At 41.5% G+C, this 15,335-nt stretch overlaps 1 protein-coding gene across 3 annotated transcripts in view; it reads left to right on the plus strand.

The window, feature by feature from the left end:
* Positions 1-14,985, plus strand: part of GPC6 (glypican 6) — a 1,180,914-nt gene extending 1,165,929 nt beyond the window's left edge. For all 3 annotated transcript variants that reach the window (XM_079136560.1, XM_079136561.1, XM_079136562.1), the window contains exons 8-9: positions 8,465-8,640; positions 13,465-14,985. In XM_079136560.1, coding sequence (XP_078992686.1) covers positions 8,465-8,640; positions 13,465-13,667 — 379 coding nt within the window. In that variant the 3' untranslated portion in view covers positions 13,668-14,985. The remainder of the gene's footprint in view (positions 1-8,464; positions 8,641-13,464) is intronic.
* Positions 14,986-15,335: the final 350 nt, after the last annotated feature.

Genomic DNA, 15,335 nt, shown 5'->3' on the forward strand with positions numbered 1-15,335 from the left:
ACCACTTTCCAGCCAGGAAAACCGGAAAGGGGGAAAAAGTAATCTTTATCGAGAACTTTTCAAAAGTTATACTTAACTCTTAGGCTTTTTAAAAATCATGGTAAAGTACACCAAACATAAAATTTACCATTTTAACTACTTTCAGTGGCACAAGTTCAGTGGCAGTAAGTACGTTCACATGTGCAGCTCTCACCTCCTTCATCCACACAGCCCTGTCCCCTTCCCACACCAAACTTTGTACCCAGTGAACATGAACTTCCCACCTTCTGCCCCAGGCCCTGGCACTCACAGGTGTACTCTCTGTCTCTACGAATCTGACTATTCTCATAGAGGTAGAATCGTGTAATATTTGTCTTTTTGTGCCTGGTTTATTTCACTTAACCTAACATCCTCAAGACTTATCCATGCTGTACCACACATGAGTGTTTCCCTCCTTTTTAAGGCTGAATAATAGTCCCACTGTATGTAAATACCACATTTCCATTGTGTCCATTCATCCATCAAGGAACCCGTGGGATGTTGGCACTTTTTGGCTACTATGAGTAATTCCACTGTGACCAGAGGTGTCCACACATCTGCTCCAGTCCTTTCTTCCAGGACTCTCAGGCGGAGTCACTACCTCATAGGGCAGCTCTATTTTCAGTATGTAGAGGAACCGGCATGCTGGTTGCCACAGAGGCTGCACCATTTTACATTCCCAGCACCTGTGTGCCAGGTTCTGGTTTCTCCACATCCTTGGCAATGCTTGGGCTTTTCTGTCTGCTGTTTTAAATAATGGCCATCCTAATGTATGTGAAGTGTAAAAATGAGATTTTAAGTAGACTTCTGAAAGAAGTCACTGATGCCATAAGTCTTGCAATCCCTTATTTGAGACCCTTGAGACCATGTGTTTCCAGAATTCAGAATTTTTTAGATTTTAGAAGATGACCACAGTGAATAGGCTGTATATTATGTAATATTCCTAGTGGAGTCTGGACCTACAATCCACAAACACATTAATATTTCTGTAGCAAAATATATTAATATTGCAGTAAGTGGGATAAATAAGGGCTTTCATTAGCCTCATTTCAGATTTGATGAAGTTTTGCTAACAAGTGGATTGTTAAAAAAAAAAAAAAAAAAAAAAAAACCTGCTTATTGGCATTATATCTTCTGAAATTAGGAAGAATCTTAAACCTGCTGAAGATGAATGAATATGTAACTTAGAACAAGAAATTGCACCAACAAACAGGGTTGAAACTGCTCCCACCTCACTCTGCTGATTGTGCTCAGGTGCATTTCAGGCACCTGAAAACAAACCTAAACCAACACCTAGGCACAAGATCCTCAGTCCCCACTTGACTCATGTCAACCCCACTGGGCACCTTTAAGCTAACCTTCCCTTCTAGAGCCTCCCATCTCAGACTTGTACCTTCCAAATCTTGAAGGGGTGTGTCTCTTTCCCTCCAAATGCAGCTCTTTTTAGCAGAACAACTGGCAGCATAGGCAAAAAAATCAGAAAAACCACCCCCTTCCAAATAGCCTCAAAAAATAAATAAATAAAACACCTTGGAAATAATCTAACCAAGGAGTGAAAGATCTGTACTATGAAAACTATAGAAAACTGAAAAAAGAAATTGAAGAGGACCTCAGAATTGGGAAGACCTTCCATGTTCCTGGATAGGTAGAATGAATACAGCCAAATGACCATACTACCCAAAGTAATATAAACATTCACTGTACTCCCTTTCAAAATGCCAATGACTTTCTTCACAGAACTATAAAAAATAGTTTTAAAATTCGAATGGTAGAATAAGAGACCCAGAATGACCAAAGCAATTCTGAGCAAGAAAAGTGATTCAGGGGACATCACAATACCTGACTTCAAATTATACTACAGAGCAGTAGTCACAAAAACAGCATGGCATTGGCATCAAAACAGATGTGAAGACCAATGGAACAGAATAGATGGCACAGTGACAAACTCACTTACTTTCAGCCATCTGATACTTGACAAAGTTGCCAAAAATATATTTTGAAGAAAAGACAGCCTTATTAATAAATAGTGCTGGGAAAACTGAATAACTATACTTTAAAAAATGAAATTAGATCCTATCTCTCACCCTGCACAAAATTCAAACCAAAATGGATCAAAGACAGGAATTAGACCAGAAATCTTGCAATTGCAGGAAAAAAATATGGTCTACACTCCATGATATAGGTACATGTACTGACTTCTTCAACAAGACCCCTAAAGCTCAAGAAATAAAATCAAGAATCAACAAGTGGGATATCATCAAACTAAAAACCTTCTGCACAGCAAAGGAAATAATTAAGAGTGTGAAGAGAGAGCCTACAGAACTGGAGAAAATCTTTGCCAGCTGCACCTCTGATAGAGGACTAATATCCAGAATATATAAAGAACTCAAAAAACTCAATGCCCAAAAAAAAAAAAAAAAACCAAATAGTCCAATCAATAAATAGGCAAAAGAAATAAATAGAAACTTCTCAAAAAAAAGAAACACAAATGGCCACAAAATATAAGAAAAAATATTCAGCATCTCTAGCACTTAGGGAATGCAAATCAAAACTACACTAAGATTTCATCTCACTCCAGACAGAATGACAATGATCAAGAACATGAATAATAGTAAATGCTGGCTAGGATGTGGGGGAAAAGATAACACTGTGCATTGTTGGTGGGGTTGCACATTAGTGCAATCACTCTGGAAAAGCAGGATGGAGATTCCTCAAAAAACTAGGAATGAAACCACCGTAAGACCCAGCTATCCCACTCCTCAGTATTTATCCAAAATAACTAAAACAACATTCTACAGTGATACAGCCATGACAATGTTTGTAACAGCACAGCTCACCATAGTCAAATAGTCAGTAGATGAGTCATAGTCAGTAGATGAGTGGATTAAGAAAGTGTGGTCTATATACACCATGGAGTTTTGCTCAGCCATAAAAAGGAATGAAATAATGGCATTTGCTGGTAAATGGATGGAAAAGAAGAAAATCATGCTAAGCGAAATGAGCCAAACTCAGACAAAGATCAAAGGTTTTCTCTCATATGTGGAAGCTAGGACAAAATAAGGGAAAGAAGAAATGGGGGAGGGGATCAGATATCATAAAGATACAGGAAAGATCAGTGGAGTACATATAGGTGAACGAGAGAGGCAGGAAGGGAAGGGGAAAAATAAATGGAAGGGATTTAACAAGATCATGCTGTATTCATATATAATGATACCAAAGGGAACTTCACCTTTATGTATATGTAGAAGAAAGGAAATTCAATAGAGCAGAGGAGAGAGAAGAGTGAGAGGGAAGAGGGGAGGAAAAGGAGGAGAATGGAGCTTGAAATCATGTATGATTTTGTCTAAATGAACCCAGTTTGTGTGATTATACGTTGTAATAAAAAAAAGAAGGCAGAACAACTGCAGCATGAATATGCTGATGAGAGGTGCTGACTGCTGACAAGTCGAGCCCACCTTCATATGTCAACAGATCTCTCTGGAAGCATTGGCTCCATGTGTCAGTGATGATAATGGCAGGTGGAGTGACTGACCAGTGGAAAACTTCTGCAGGAACGAGTGTGCCTAATGTCTCTCAGGTGACAGAAGCTGTCAACTCTGCCATTGAGGGTCCTGGCACAGAGCCTGCAGCCACCTGCAAGATTGAAATATGTCAGTCCCCATGTTAAGTTCTTACAGGACTCTTCCTAATCAGCTATCGTATTTGGACGTGATCAGAGAATCCTACTTAAACAATATGAAATTAAGTGTGAAGAAAAGTAATTCTGCAAAATTGTCAAAGAGTGAGTTTCTAGCCATGCTCTTGTAAACTGAAGCCAATCAAAATGAGGAGACTGTGCTTGTCTGTTCTTGGATGCCACCCACTTGCCACATCTGCATGAAGCATTAGCAGATGATGCCCCTTTTCAAGTTTCTGCAATTTGTCCTCGTTTCTGGGTTCTCCCGGTCCCAAGTAAACATGCATCCAGCCCTGGAGCCTGGGCTATTCATACCAAGATTCCCCTTCTGTGTCTCCCAGAGATGCCACCGTACAAGAAATACAATGCTGTTACATCAAAGAACTGAGCAGAAGCTAATCAGAGGAAGAAGCTTGCGGGCTCAATGATGGGTCTACTCCTGCAAGATATGAACTTTATACAAAGAAACCACACCTGGGAGCAGCAGATGAACAAGCTATGAGACCCTGGTGCTGAGCTGGGCTTTCATATACCCTTGCAGCTGCACAATGGATGTCCACAGATTCCAGTTAGTCTCGGGACCTACCTCTGGTGTGACAAAATGGCCATTTTCATTTTCAGCTTCTTTAGGTTAAAGTTTTGCATTGTCTTTAAAGTCACCTTTGAAGACATCAAATGGAGAAAAGGTTCTGGAGGGCCTGGTGCATTGTTACTTGTTTTTATGGTGAGTGACTGAGCATCAGTAGGCATAGTTAGAGACTAGGTTTCCCTGGCAGTCTCTTATTGTTCCTGGATGTTCAGACTCCCAGGGGCAGCATTCCCATGCAAGGGATTGCAGTGAGCTGCTGATAAATGAGGCTTGGCTTGCTGAGCTGTGCACACAGCATCTGAGAGACGAAACCTGCCTCTAACTCAACCGAGGTACAGCTGCAGGAACCAGGGTCAGAATGTAGAGGAGTAATGCATCAGCCATCACCTTACAACCCTCCCAAATCTTGTGTCCACAGAGGATGGCCTGCACTTGCCACTATTATTCCAAGGGTCTTTGATAAAGAGGTAGAATTCCTGGAGCCTGGCACATATAATTGCATGTCAATAATAATTGATCCAATGTCACACACTAGAAGTTATACCAGGAGGACAATCTCAGAATCCAACAAGATTTTTTTTATACCAGATATATTAAAAGTCACAACAGAAGTTATGCTTTATTGCAAAAAATAAAGAGTTATGGGTCCATGGCTTTCTAAAATTTCTATTAGGGCATTTTTTTAGGGCAATAATAGTTGAAACTTCATGGAAAAGAATTTACAGTGCATTCTGTGTGTTTTACTATTCATTATTTAGTGAACATTGTAAAATCAATTTTGTTCAAGATATAGATGAAAATATAGAGCTTTCTCAGGTCACCTCTGATTTAAAATGGATAAAGCAATTCATACACAAGTATGTCATGCACAAGATTCAATACCTGAAAAATGGCTTAAGTATCAAAGTTTCTCTTTCAAAGGCTGAAGGACAGAGCCACCAGGGGTTGTTATATTATTGTGTCTATTTTTGTATATTTTGAAATCTTCTAAAATGAAAACATTATCAAAAAGAAAGAAAAAGGATGCCCCTTTTGGTGACAGGTACCCTGCAGGTGCATGGCTTTGTGACCTAGAACTGAGGCTGGATTTCAGCACTGACTCATTCCCTCAGCTCAGAGAAGTGACTATACAATGCACAGAATGCCCAAATGAACTGCAACTCTACAGAATGGTGAGAAGATTCCTGAAAGCTGAAAATGTCTTAAGAGAAAGTAAGGATCAGTCTGGGTCTTTAAGGGTATTTGGGACTTAAGTGGGAAAGTGAATCACAGACCAAAACAACAACGAATCAACCAACCAACAAACCCGTGGAACAGTGTTTGCTTGGAAAAGAAAAAAAAAAAAATGCCTTGTTCTTTGCTCTCATACCACAGTCAACACAGACTTCTGACATCAGATGTGTGGGAATTTCTCCCCAAAGCAAATGAGCAATTGATTCTGCAGCAGATACTCAAGAATTGAACCCAGGGGTGCTTAACCACTGAGTCACATCCCCAGCCCTTTTTATTTTGTATTTTGAGGCAGGGTCTTACTGAGCTGCTTAGCGCCTTGCTAAATTGCTGAGGCTGGCTTTGAACTTGTGATCCTCCTGCCTCAGCCTCCCAAACTTCTAGGATTACAGGCATGCACCACTGTGCCCAGTCCCAATTCAGTTCTGACATTATTGCTGAGGGCTCAGTCCCCAAGACTGCTACCAAGATTGCTTGTGGTGCCAGTCACAAGTCCCAGATTGTTTACCCGTGCTTCTGACAGACTGGCTATAAATCGGGTTCCCACAACCCTGCCTCGGTTTTGATCAATTTTGACATATGAGGGAGGGGCATGCAGCATCCATGCCCTCTCTGGGCATGTTGCCATCCAGGAACTTCCCTGTCTTCTGCTATCCAGACGCTCTCTGAAGCCTGTCCCTTTAGGTTTTTCTGGAACCTTCATTGCATGGACATGGTTGCTAACAGCCTGGTGGGGAAACCCAGCAAGGCCTGTCTACCTCAGCATTTCTCTTGTCCTCTCTGTGCAGCATTCCTCCCTCCAGAGGATGGGGCACAACCCTCCTGGAATTAGGGAGCTCTATAGGACAAGGTAGGTTGAAGGAGTTCTTTACGGCCAGTTCCAAGGAAAATGTGGAATGGAGGGAAGATTACAGCTTCTATTATCTGCCTTGGAGAAGAGAAATTCTAATTTCCATGGTCTGTCTTGGGGAAGGAGTCCTGAGTAGGGAAATAGGAATGAAGACCAAATATATAGTTCACCATATTATAGACGAGCTAGCAAAAATGGACACGAGGAGTAGATTCTGTAAGATGAGGAGGATCCTTTGGAGGGAATATCGCAGCATAAGAAAGCAGAACTGGGCAGAGATGACTGAGATGACTAAGCTACAAAGTGTGAATCCTAGTTTATGATCTGCCAGACGAAACGCAGCAATGGTTGGGCACGTGGGCTTTGGGCCGAGACTGCATTTAAATCATGGCTTTGCCATCGATTAGGCTGCACATGTGCTTATCTTCCCTAAGCCTCAGTTTTCTGTTTCATAAAAGGGGATGAAATGATACTGGTCTCCTAGGTGTGCTGCTGGACTGGATTTAAAACTGCCTGGAAAGTGCAGAGCACATGGCCTGACATTTCATAGGTGCTCACTGGGCATCAGCCACTGTCCTCAGAAGTTTTTAAACAGAACAGAGGACAAAAGTGATATTTTAGGAAGATGAATCAGACAGCATGTGCAGGGTGTACCAGAAAGAAAGAAAGGGGCAAGGAAGTCAGTCTGAAGCAGCTGTAGCCATCTACACTCAAAAAAGGACACAGGAAATAGCAACAAAGAAGCAGGTAGGAGAAGCTTCTTGAGACAAGAGGAAGAGAACTGGACAATTGGCAGGTGAGCGTGAGGAGGTAGAGAGGGCTGTGAGCAGATCTCTAACCTCTGCTGTGTAAATCCACCTCCACAGCTTTAGGCAGCTGATGCTGAAGGACTGACAACTTAGACATACTATTACAAGTTAAAGAAATACTGAGCTCAGAACTGTTAAGATATTACCCTTTTGTTTTACCAGACATTGGAAAATCCCCCAAATTAGACCCAAGATTTTATTACAAAATAAAAACCATAATAGACACCTCCAACATGCCAGCAACCACTGGTTAATCCAATAATAATGCCTACTCCCCTAATTTTTTTAATATCCAGAAGTTTCTTCAGATTAAAATCTAAGGTAAGGGTCCCTTCTTTGGGATAAAGCCTCCTCCTACAAGAGAATTCTCCCAGATCATGTGTCATGTGTAAATCTAGTTCTAACAACAAAAATTAACAACTAAGGAAGCTATCAAGTCTTTGACTGACCTAAGCAACTTTTTTTGTATGGAGAGGAAAAGATTTTGTTAATTTTAAGAAATGATGTCTCTAAGTCCCCCAATTTACTACTTATTTGTAGGCAAACCTACCTAAGAATTCACTGCCACTTAAAAAACCACCATATGACCCAGCTATACTACTCTTAGGTATTTATCCTGAAGAATTAAAGTCATCATACTACAGTGATACATGCACACCATGTTTATAGCAGCACACTTCACAAAGCCAAACTGTGGAAGCAGCCTAGGTGTCCAACAGCAGATGAATGGATAAAGAAAATGCGGCATATATACACAATGGAGTTTTATTCAGGCATAAAGAAAAAAATTATGTCATTTGCAGGAAAACAGATGGAACTAGAGACCACCGTGTTAAGCAAAATAAGTCAGACTCAGAAGGTCAAGGGTCATATGTTTCCTCTCATTTGCAGAAGCTAGAGAGGGGAAAGATCTCATGAAAATCAAACAGAGGTCAACAGAGGGAAAGGACCAAGTGGTGGGAGGTAGGGGGACAGGGGAGAGTGCTGGGGAGTGATATTGGCCAAATCATATAATTATATTGTGTGCATGAACAGATATGTAACAACAAATCTCATCAATATGTACAACACTAATGCACCAAGAAAAAAAATGTGGGAAAAACAAAAAACAAGTCGGAAGCCATTTTAGCTACATCTCCCTCTGTAAAAAATCATTTTTGCTGTTGGGCAAAATTTTTCCAGGAACTAAGTCCAGTGCCAAGTGGTTGGGCTCCCTGTTCAAGACAGCGTGGCAGAGTCCGGTTCTGAGTCCTGCCGCCTCACCCCAATTTGTTTCTCCCTCTGCCTTGCAGATACTTGCCCGAGATCATGAATGATGGACTGACCAACCAGATCAACAACCCTGAGGTGGATGTGGACATCACACGGCCTGACACCTTCATCAGACAACAGATCATGGCTCTCCGTGTGATGACCAACAAATTGAAGAATGCCTACAATGGCAACGATGTCAACTTCCAGGATACCAGTAAGAAAATCGTTACCAGTACAGTCACTTCCGGAGTGACAAATGGCCATAGCAGATGACACATAGTTTTTCTTTAAGAGCAATGTGCACGTGTTATGATGTCTCATTTTTTCCCCTCAAGCTGTTGGGTCCACAGAACTTAGGGTAATACTGAAATCACAACTGATCTTAACAAATAGTTTCAGTAGTTACATGTAGCCACACCAAAGCGAAAATTGAGTTTCATCTACCAGTTGACCCATTAGTGATAAAATAGCAAACTAATGCTCTTACTTTTGCCTTTCTACATCTGTTTTTATAGCTGCCCCAAACTTACCACTCATAAACTGGTGTCGTGAACACAGTGCAGATGGTCCTGACATATGACAGTTCTACTTATGATTCTTTGAGTTTATCATGGTGCAAGAGCCATACACATTCAGTAGAAACTGTCCTTCAAATTTTGAATTTAGATCTTTTTCCAGATTAGCAATACACAGTATGACGTCCTTACCATTCGGGCAGAGACAGTAAGCTGCAACTCCCAGTCCTCCAGGAGATTATGAAAGGAAACAGCTGACCCTGTAGAGTGATGTGCTGTTCAGCTGAGATGTCGGGCAGGTTTGGTGTGCTCCGTGCATTTCTGACTTAACGCTATTTTCGGCTTAAGAATTCGTTTATGAGGATGTGACTTCATCCTAAGTCGAGCAGAAGCTGGACCTCTTGAGTCTTAGGGTTCTTCTTCTATAGAATGGAAGCATTCCTGCCTAAGGAGCTGTTGGGACCCTCCCTCAAGGTGACTTATAAGGAGCTAAGACAGTGCCTGGTGGGTAGTGAGGGAATTCAACTGAATTAATTTCCTCTTTCAGGTTGTGCACGCATGCACAAACCACAGATGCTTGTATCTGAAATATTGAGAGAAATCAGAAAATTCTGGTGCAACCTTGTACGTTACTATTTTATTAAGGATCACAAAAGCATGAGAAGTGATTTGAAGGACTAGCAAGCAAGCATGGACATGAAACGAACCATATTTGTGTTTGTCTAAGTGGTTTCAAAAGGCATGACTACAAAGACAGATATTTTCTTTTGCTTTTTGTCTTTTTGTTGTGTTGGTTTCCTCTTAAGTGTGAATCCTTATGAAGAGAGTTCCTGGGAAAAGAATTCTGGAGCTCAGATGTGAAGTTGCCAGTGATTCTGTAATTTGGTCACTGAAGCAAAAGACAATGCCTGTGTGCTTGAATTAATGAGACAGAAAGAAGCAAGTTACAGAGAGAAGACATTAAGTCACCTAAGTCTTTGCCACCATCCTACCTACCCATCCCCTGAAGAACATTCTTAGTGCATTATTCCATTTTAAAGAACTCAAAAAATTAATTTTCTAAGCACAGGATAATTACCATCTGATGGACATCACTGCTATAGAAGTTTTAGAATCATCCCATTATCCTCTCTTCTTAACCAAACCTTCCCCATCCTCTTCAGAACATTAGACCCAGTTTTAGCCTTTGTTGCTTCTGCCTTGCTCATTACTTAGCCTCATTTTTCTCATTTTATCCATTCTATCTCCGCCAGGTAATAAAATGCTTTCTTACCTGCAGAGTAACTATTGGAATGAATAATTCAAGATTCATAAGAATTAGTCAATGTTGACCTTATTGCTTCTCTCTACTTTCTGACCTAAAGAGGTTACATATGTGTCAATCTGCAAAGCTCAGGGAATGTCCAGGAGGCAGAGACCTTGCTCCATCTCCTTGCAAAGGAAAATAAAAATCAACAGCAGTTAAGAGCATCCCTTGGCTCTAACCCAAGCATCAAATTTGATCTTCTCTTTTAGAATAGTGCCTGTAATATAAAACCTTTCCGCATCTCACAGCCATAATCATCCACATTTCTTGTGACATTTTTTAAGTTGCCCACCCCTCGCCCTAATACCACATTCGTGGTTCCTTTTCAGAAAGAGATGGAGCCATTATTTTTCCCAACTGGAACCTCTTGTCATTATTTGCTTCTCACATTTTTAATATTCCAAGTCACTCTATTAATATCTTCGTAAAGGTTATATTACTTCTTGTTCATGATACCTACGTTCAGAACAAGTCCCTTAGCAATTCTAATGTCTCTGAATTTAATTAATGGATATCTTCCCCCTTGTAAAGGCCATTAAAGATAAAGCAGAGAAAATGTTATGAACATAGTATAGTGTATTTAAGAGATCTTATCTGATATTTAGATGTCCCATTTGAAAAATAATAACATACTGCTGAGTTGTGTCTTTCTCACTCACAGGGACGTTAGAAGAGTTCCTCTACTACCATGGCTTCACTTAAGTAGCATCAGCAGCCAAGATGGCGCCAGTCTTGACTCAAGGCACATTTCATGTCAACAGGGAGGAACTTAGATCACTGAGTCAGAAGGGGAAGAGTAAAGTCGTCACAAAGCTTACAGTTTTCTAAATCCTTCCAAGGATGTTTTCTCACTTATTCCTCATGATGATTTTGTAAAATTGCTATTATTAATTTTATTTTTGCAGGTGAAAAATGTAGCCTCAGCATGGTTATTCAGCTCATCCTACTTTGTTTAAATTAGTAATGGCAGTCTCGATTTTGCTGAGGGAACCATAGTTTTTCCACCAGTCATCCCTGAGATTGGTGGGCTCAATGTCCTGTCAAATTGCACAGTGGTCTTCACACACACTCTACAAGTCGTGCGCTGTCACCCCTGTGTGTTAAGATAAAGAAACTGAGTCAACTGCTTGAGGCACATTTCCCTATTCAACAAGTATTTACCAAGCATCTGCTGTATGCCAGGAGCCATTAATAGCCATGGAAATTCAGGAGTGAACAGCATGTACAAAGTTTCATTATTCCTACGTTCTTTATGTCCTCATGAGGAGATCAGCAGTAAACAACTAAACAGGCAAATAAATAATACAATCTCTGATAGTGATAGGTACCGTCACAAAGCTTACATAGTAGTGGAAGATTGGGTTCAGGTCCCTCTTTAGACACCAAAATCCACAGATGCTCATGTCTCGTATATAAAATGGCTTAGTATTTGCATATAACCTACACACATCCTCCTAAATGCTTTCAGTCACCTCTAGATTATCTCTAACACCTAATACAATGTAAGTTCTGTGTAAATGGTTGTTACACTGTATTGTTCAGGGAATCACGACAAGGTTCATGCTGAACACAAACACAACCGTCATAGGATTAACTACATCGTGCCCAGTACCGGGAAAGACTGAGGGTCTGGAATCCAGCAGTGGATCCTGGCACACCACTCCATTCATGTGGACTCAACTCCATGTGCAGCAAGTTCAAGTTTTGTTTTCTTAATTAAATATGTAAACAAAGGAAATGTATTTCTCACAGTTCTAGAGGCTGGGAAGTCCCAGGTCCAAGGGCCAGCAGGTTTGCAGTCCAGGGCAAGTCCTATCTTTGCTTCTCAGGTGGCACCTTGTTACCGTGCCCTCCAGAGGGAATGAACTCTAGCCACACATGGCAGGAGGGCAAAAGGGAGGCAGGCAACTCCCTTGTGCCTCCATCATGTATCACCTCCAAGTTTTACTGTTCAGAACTTTCTGGAATTATTCTTGATCCACAGTTGGTTGATTATATAGGCTGACTGTGACCAATGGAACGTGGTCTGGGGCCAGATCTGAGAGACAGGGTTTATCACAAAGAAGGAACCAAGCAGCGAGGCCCGGGAATAGAGTGGGTCAAGAAGCCTGGAGAGCAGAGGAGGGAGACACCACCCTGGGACCACAAGCTGTGTGGGCTCCGGAGCTCTGCTTTCAAGCAGGGAACGCCAGACTTCCTCCGTAAAGGACCAGTTAGTAGATATGTGTTACGGCTTTGAGGGCCATCAGTCCCTGTCACTGCCACTCAACTTTGCCCTGTGACAGTGCAGCTGGAGATGACGGGGATGTGAACAGGTGGGGCTGCCTTTCCATCAGACTTCGTAAATGGATGCTGAAGTCTGAATTTCATGTGGCCTTCTTACACGTCACAAAACGTTACTCTTGACTTTTTTTTTCCCAGGCACTTAAAATTATAAAAACTGTTCTTAGGTTGTAGGCCATAGAGAAACAGGCAACAGGTCGGAGCTGGTCAGGCCCTCGTGCAGAGGGAGGCCTGGGTAAGAAAGGGCCCATCCTTGCCCTCGGGAGGAGAGCACAGATGGGGAAAAGTAGCTGAAGTGATCCTAAGATCTCCATTCCCAGATCTTTGCTGTCGCTCCTCCAGTTTCCTACTCACAGGGCTTGTTTTCCTTCTCTGTGCTTTCCTTTAAAATGCGTGGGAGGATGAGGGAAGAGAACTGCAAGTTCAAAGCCAGCCTCAGCAACTTATCAAGGCACTAAGCAACTCAGTGAGACGCTGTCTCTGAAAAAGTGTATGGAAGGGCTGGGAATGTGACTGAGTGTTAAGTGCCCCTGGTTCAATCCCCAGTACCAAAAACGAAACAAAAAAAAAATCCTTTACAAAATTCCTTTAAAGGCATAGTATCTGCTGAGAACAATAGCTCTGGTGTAAGAAAAGAGCCCAGAGTGAGTGAAATTTCTTAATATGATTTAAATACTGGCCAGAGGAAGAAATGTCTTTCTGATGCCAAACATGGTAGGGAAGACTTATAACTCTGGATATCAATTAATGTTGTGTTTCAGCACCTATTTCTATGTCATCCACCTGTCCATCACAAAGCTGCCCATACACCTGCACCCCGGGGGACCCCACCAATGGGAGAGTTCCTGCGCGCCATGCCGGGATCTGTTGTGCTCTTTGCCTTCCTTTCTTCTGGCGTGTGGCCTAACTTTCTTTTTCAATCTTTCCACACCAGGTGATGAATCCAGCGGTTCAGGGAGTGGCAGTGGGTGCATGGATGATGTGTGTCCCACCGAGTTTGAGTTTGTCACCACGGAGGCCCCTGCAGTTGACCCCGACAGGAGAGAAGAGGACTCTTCTGCAGCCCAGCTTGGCCACTCCCTGCTCTCATGGTCACTGGTCTGCATGGTCTTGGCACTGCAGAGACTGTGCAGATAATCCTGGGTTTTGGTCAGATGAAACTGCATTTTAGCTAACTGAGTGGCCAACTCCCCTCTTTTCTTACTCTCTTGGACAATGGGCCATGCCACAAAAACTCACCGTTTTCTATGAGAAGAGAGCAGTACTGAGATCTGCCTCCCTTTTTGTTTTCCCAAAGAGTACCGGGTGCCAGATGAACTGCTTCCTCTTTTCAGCTATCTGTGGGGACTTTGTTTATTCCAGAGAGAATTCTTACTCAAATCTTTCGTACCAGGAGATTTTCTTACCTTCATTTGCTTTTATGCTGCAGGAGTAAAGGAATCTCACGTTGTGAGTTTTTTTCCCCATTTAAAAAATTAAAAGGTAGGAAAAAAATAATTTTCCTTTTCTAAAATCAGGCCAAACCCCAAGACAACTGCATTTTCAACAAAGAAGCAACGAGAGAACAAAATAAAGGAACTGCAATGCTATAGGTTCTGCATTGACAGTCAACTCCCAGGGTAAGCTTTTCTGTAACAATTCAGGTTTACAAAATGCTTATGGGGAGAAAGCTTGAAATCTTTAAAAATGTAGTAAAAACACACTATTGTCTTGGAGGTGCCGTCTTGCACTCTAACCACAAATGCCAAATTGATTTGGAGGTACTGATATTACATTTAGAATTCCATCTTTAATATGAGAACAAAACTTACTCCAACTCAGCACCTCTCTCTCAACCTGCCCAACTTCAACTTCAGTAACAGCAACATTTTTCTTACCCATCTTAATGTCTGTCCATTGTATCCAATTGGCACAGATTTTTCCTTCATCTTCAGTTACGAGTGTACACCCCCATCAAATCATCCCCCCTCCAACGTCTCAAGTGAAAATCATCTTCAGTGATACAATCTCTGCTTTTGCCACAGGTTTGACATGAATTTAGATGTTTCCGCCCTGTGTTCATTACCGTCCTGAAATAAGATTTCGTTTTTTGTTTGTTTGTTTGTTTTACTGAATTGATAAACAGTTAGATCCATAGATAAGTTTTCATTTTTGACTATTTGCTTTGTGTCAATTGATTTCTGCATCACAAGGGCATTCTCTTACAAAATGACTCACAACACAAAAAATTTCCAGACAAAAAAGAAACTATATATAGTATTGACATGGAGATTTCTTTCACTTTTTTAGTCTTAGTATGATCATCTATTTTTATATCTATATATATATAAATCACAGATTTTAACTTCTTAATTCCAAGCTCAGGGTTGACACACCTTTGTAAAAAAAAAAAAAAAAAAATGTTTTGTCAACCAGCTCTTCTTGTTTTGTGCTGCTCAGAGAAGGGATCCCTCAATGACCTGTGAGCACCAAGAATCAAGAAAGAGAACTTTTTACGTATCTAACTGTCCATCTATTAAAAGTTTGCCAGGGCACATCCTTTCCGTGTGAGCCTGCTTTGTCCCCAGTGCTCCAGACTGTGTTGAGCTCCTGGGACAAGCCATGGGTGTGCAGACGTTACTGGTAAGGGAAACCGTGTGTGTAAAGAATGTTATTCACAAAAAAACACATTGCTTTCATGTGCAACACCTTCGGCCTAGGATGATTCCTGCTTGGCACTTGGATAAATGACCTAAGCTGAAGAGTTTAGAGTCACAGGTTGCCCTGTCTGCCAAGTATGCCAAAACCAGGCCCCATGTTCCCCCT

Source organism: Sciurus vulgaris (genome assembly GCF_902686455.1).
Source record: "Sciurus vulgaris genome assembly, chromosome: 4".
NCBI classification, from domain to species: Eukaryota; Metazoa; Chordata; class Mammalia; order Rodentia; family Sciuridae; genus Sciurus; species Sciurus vulgaris.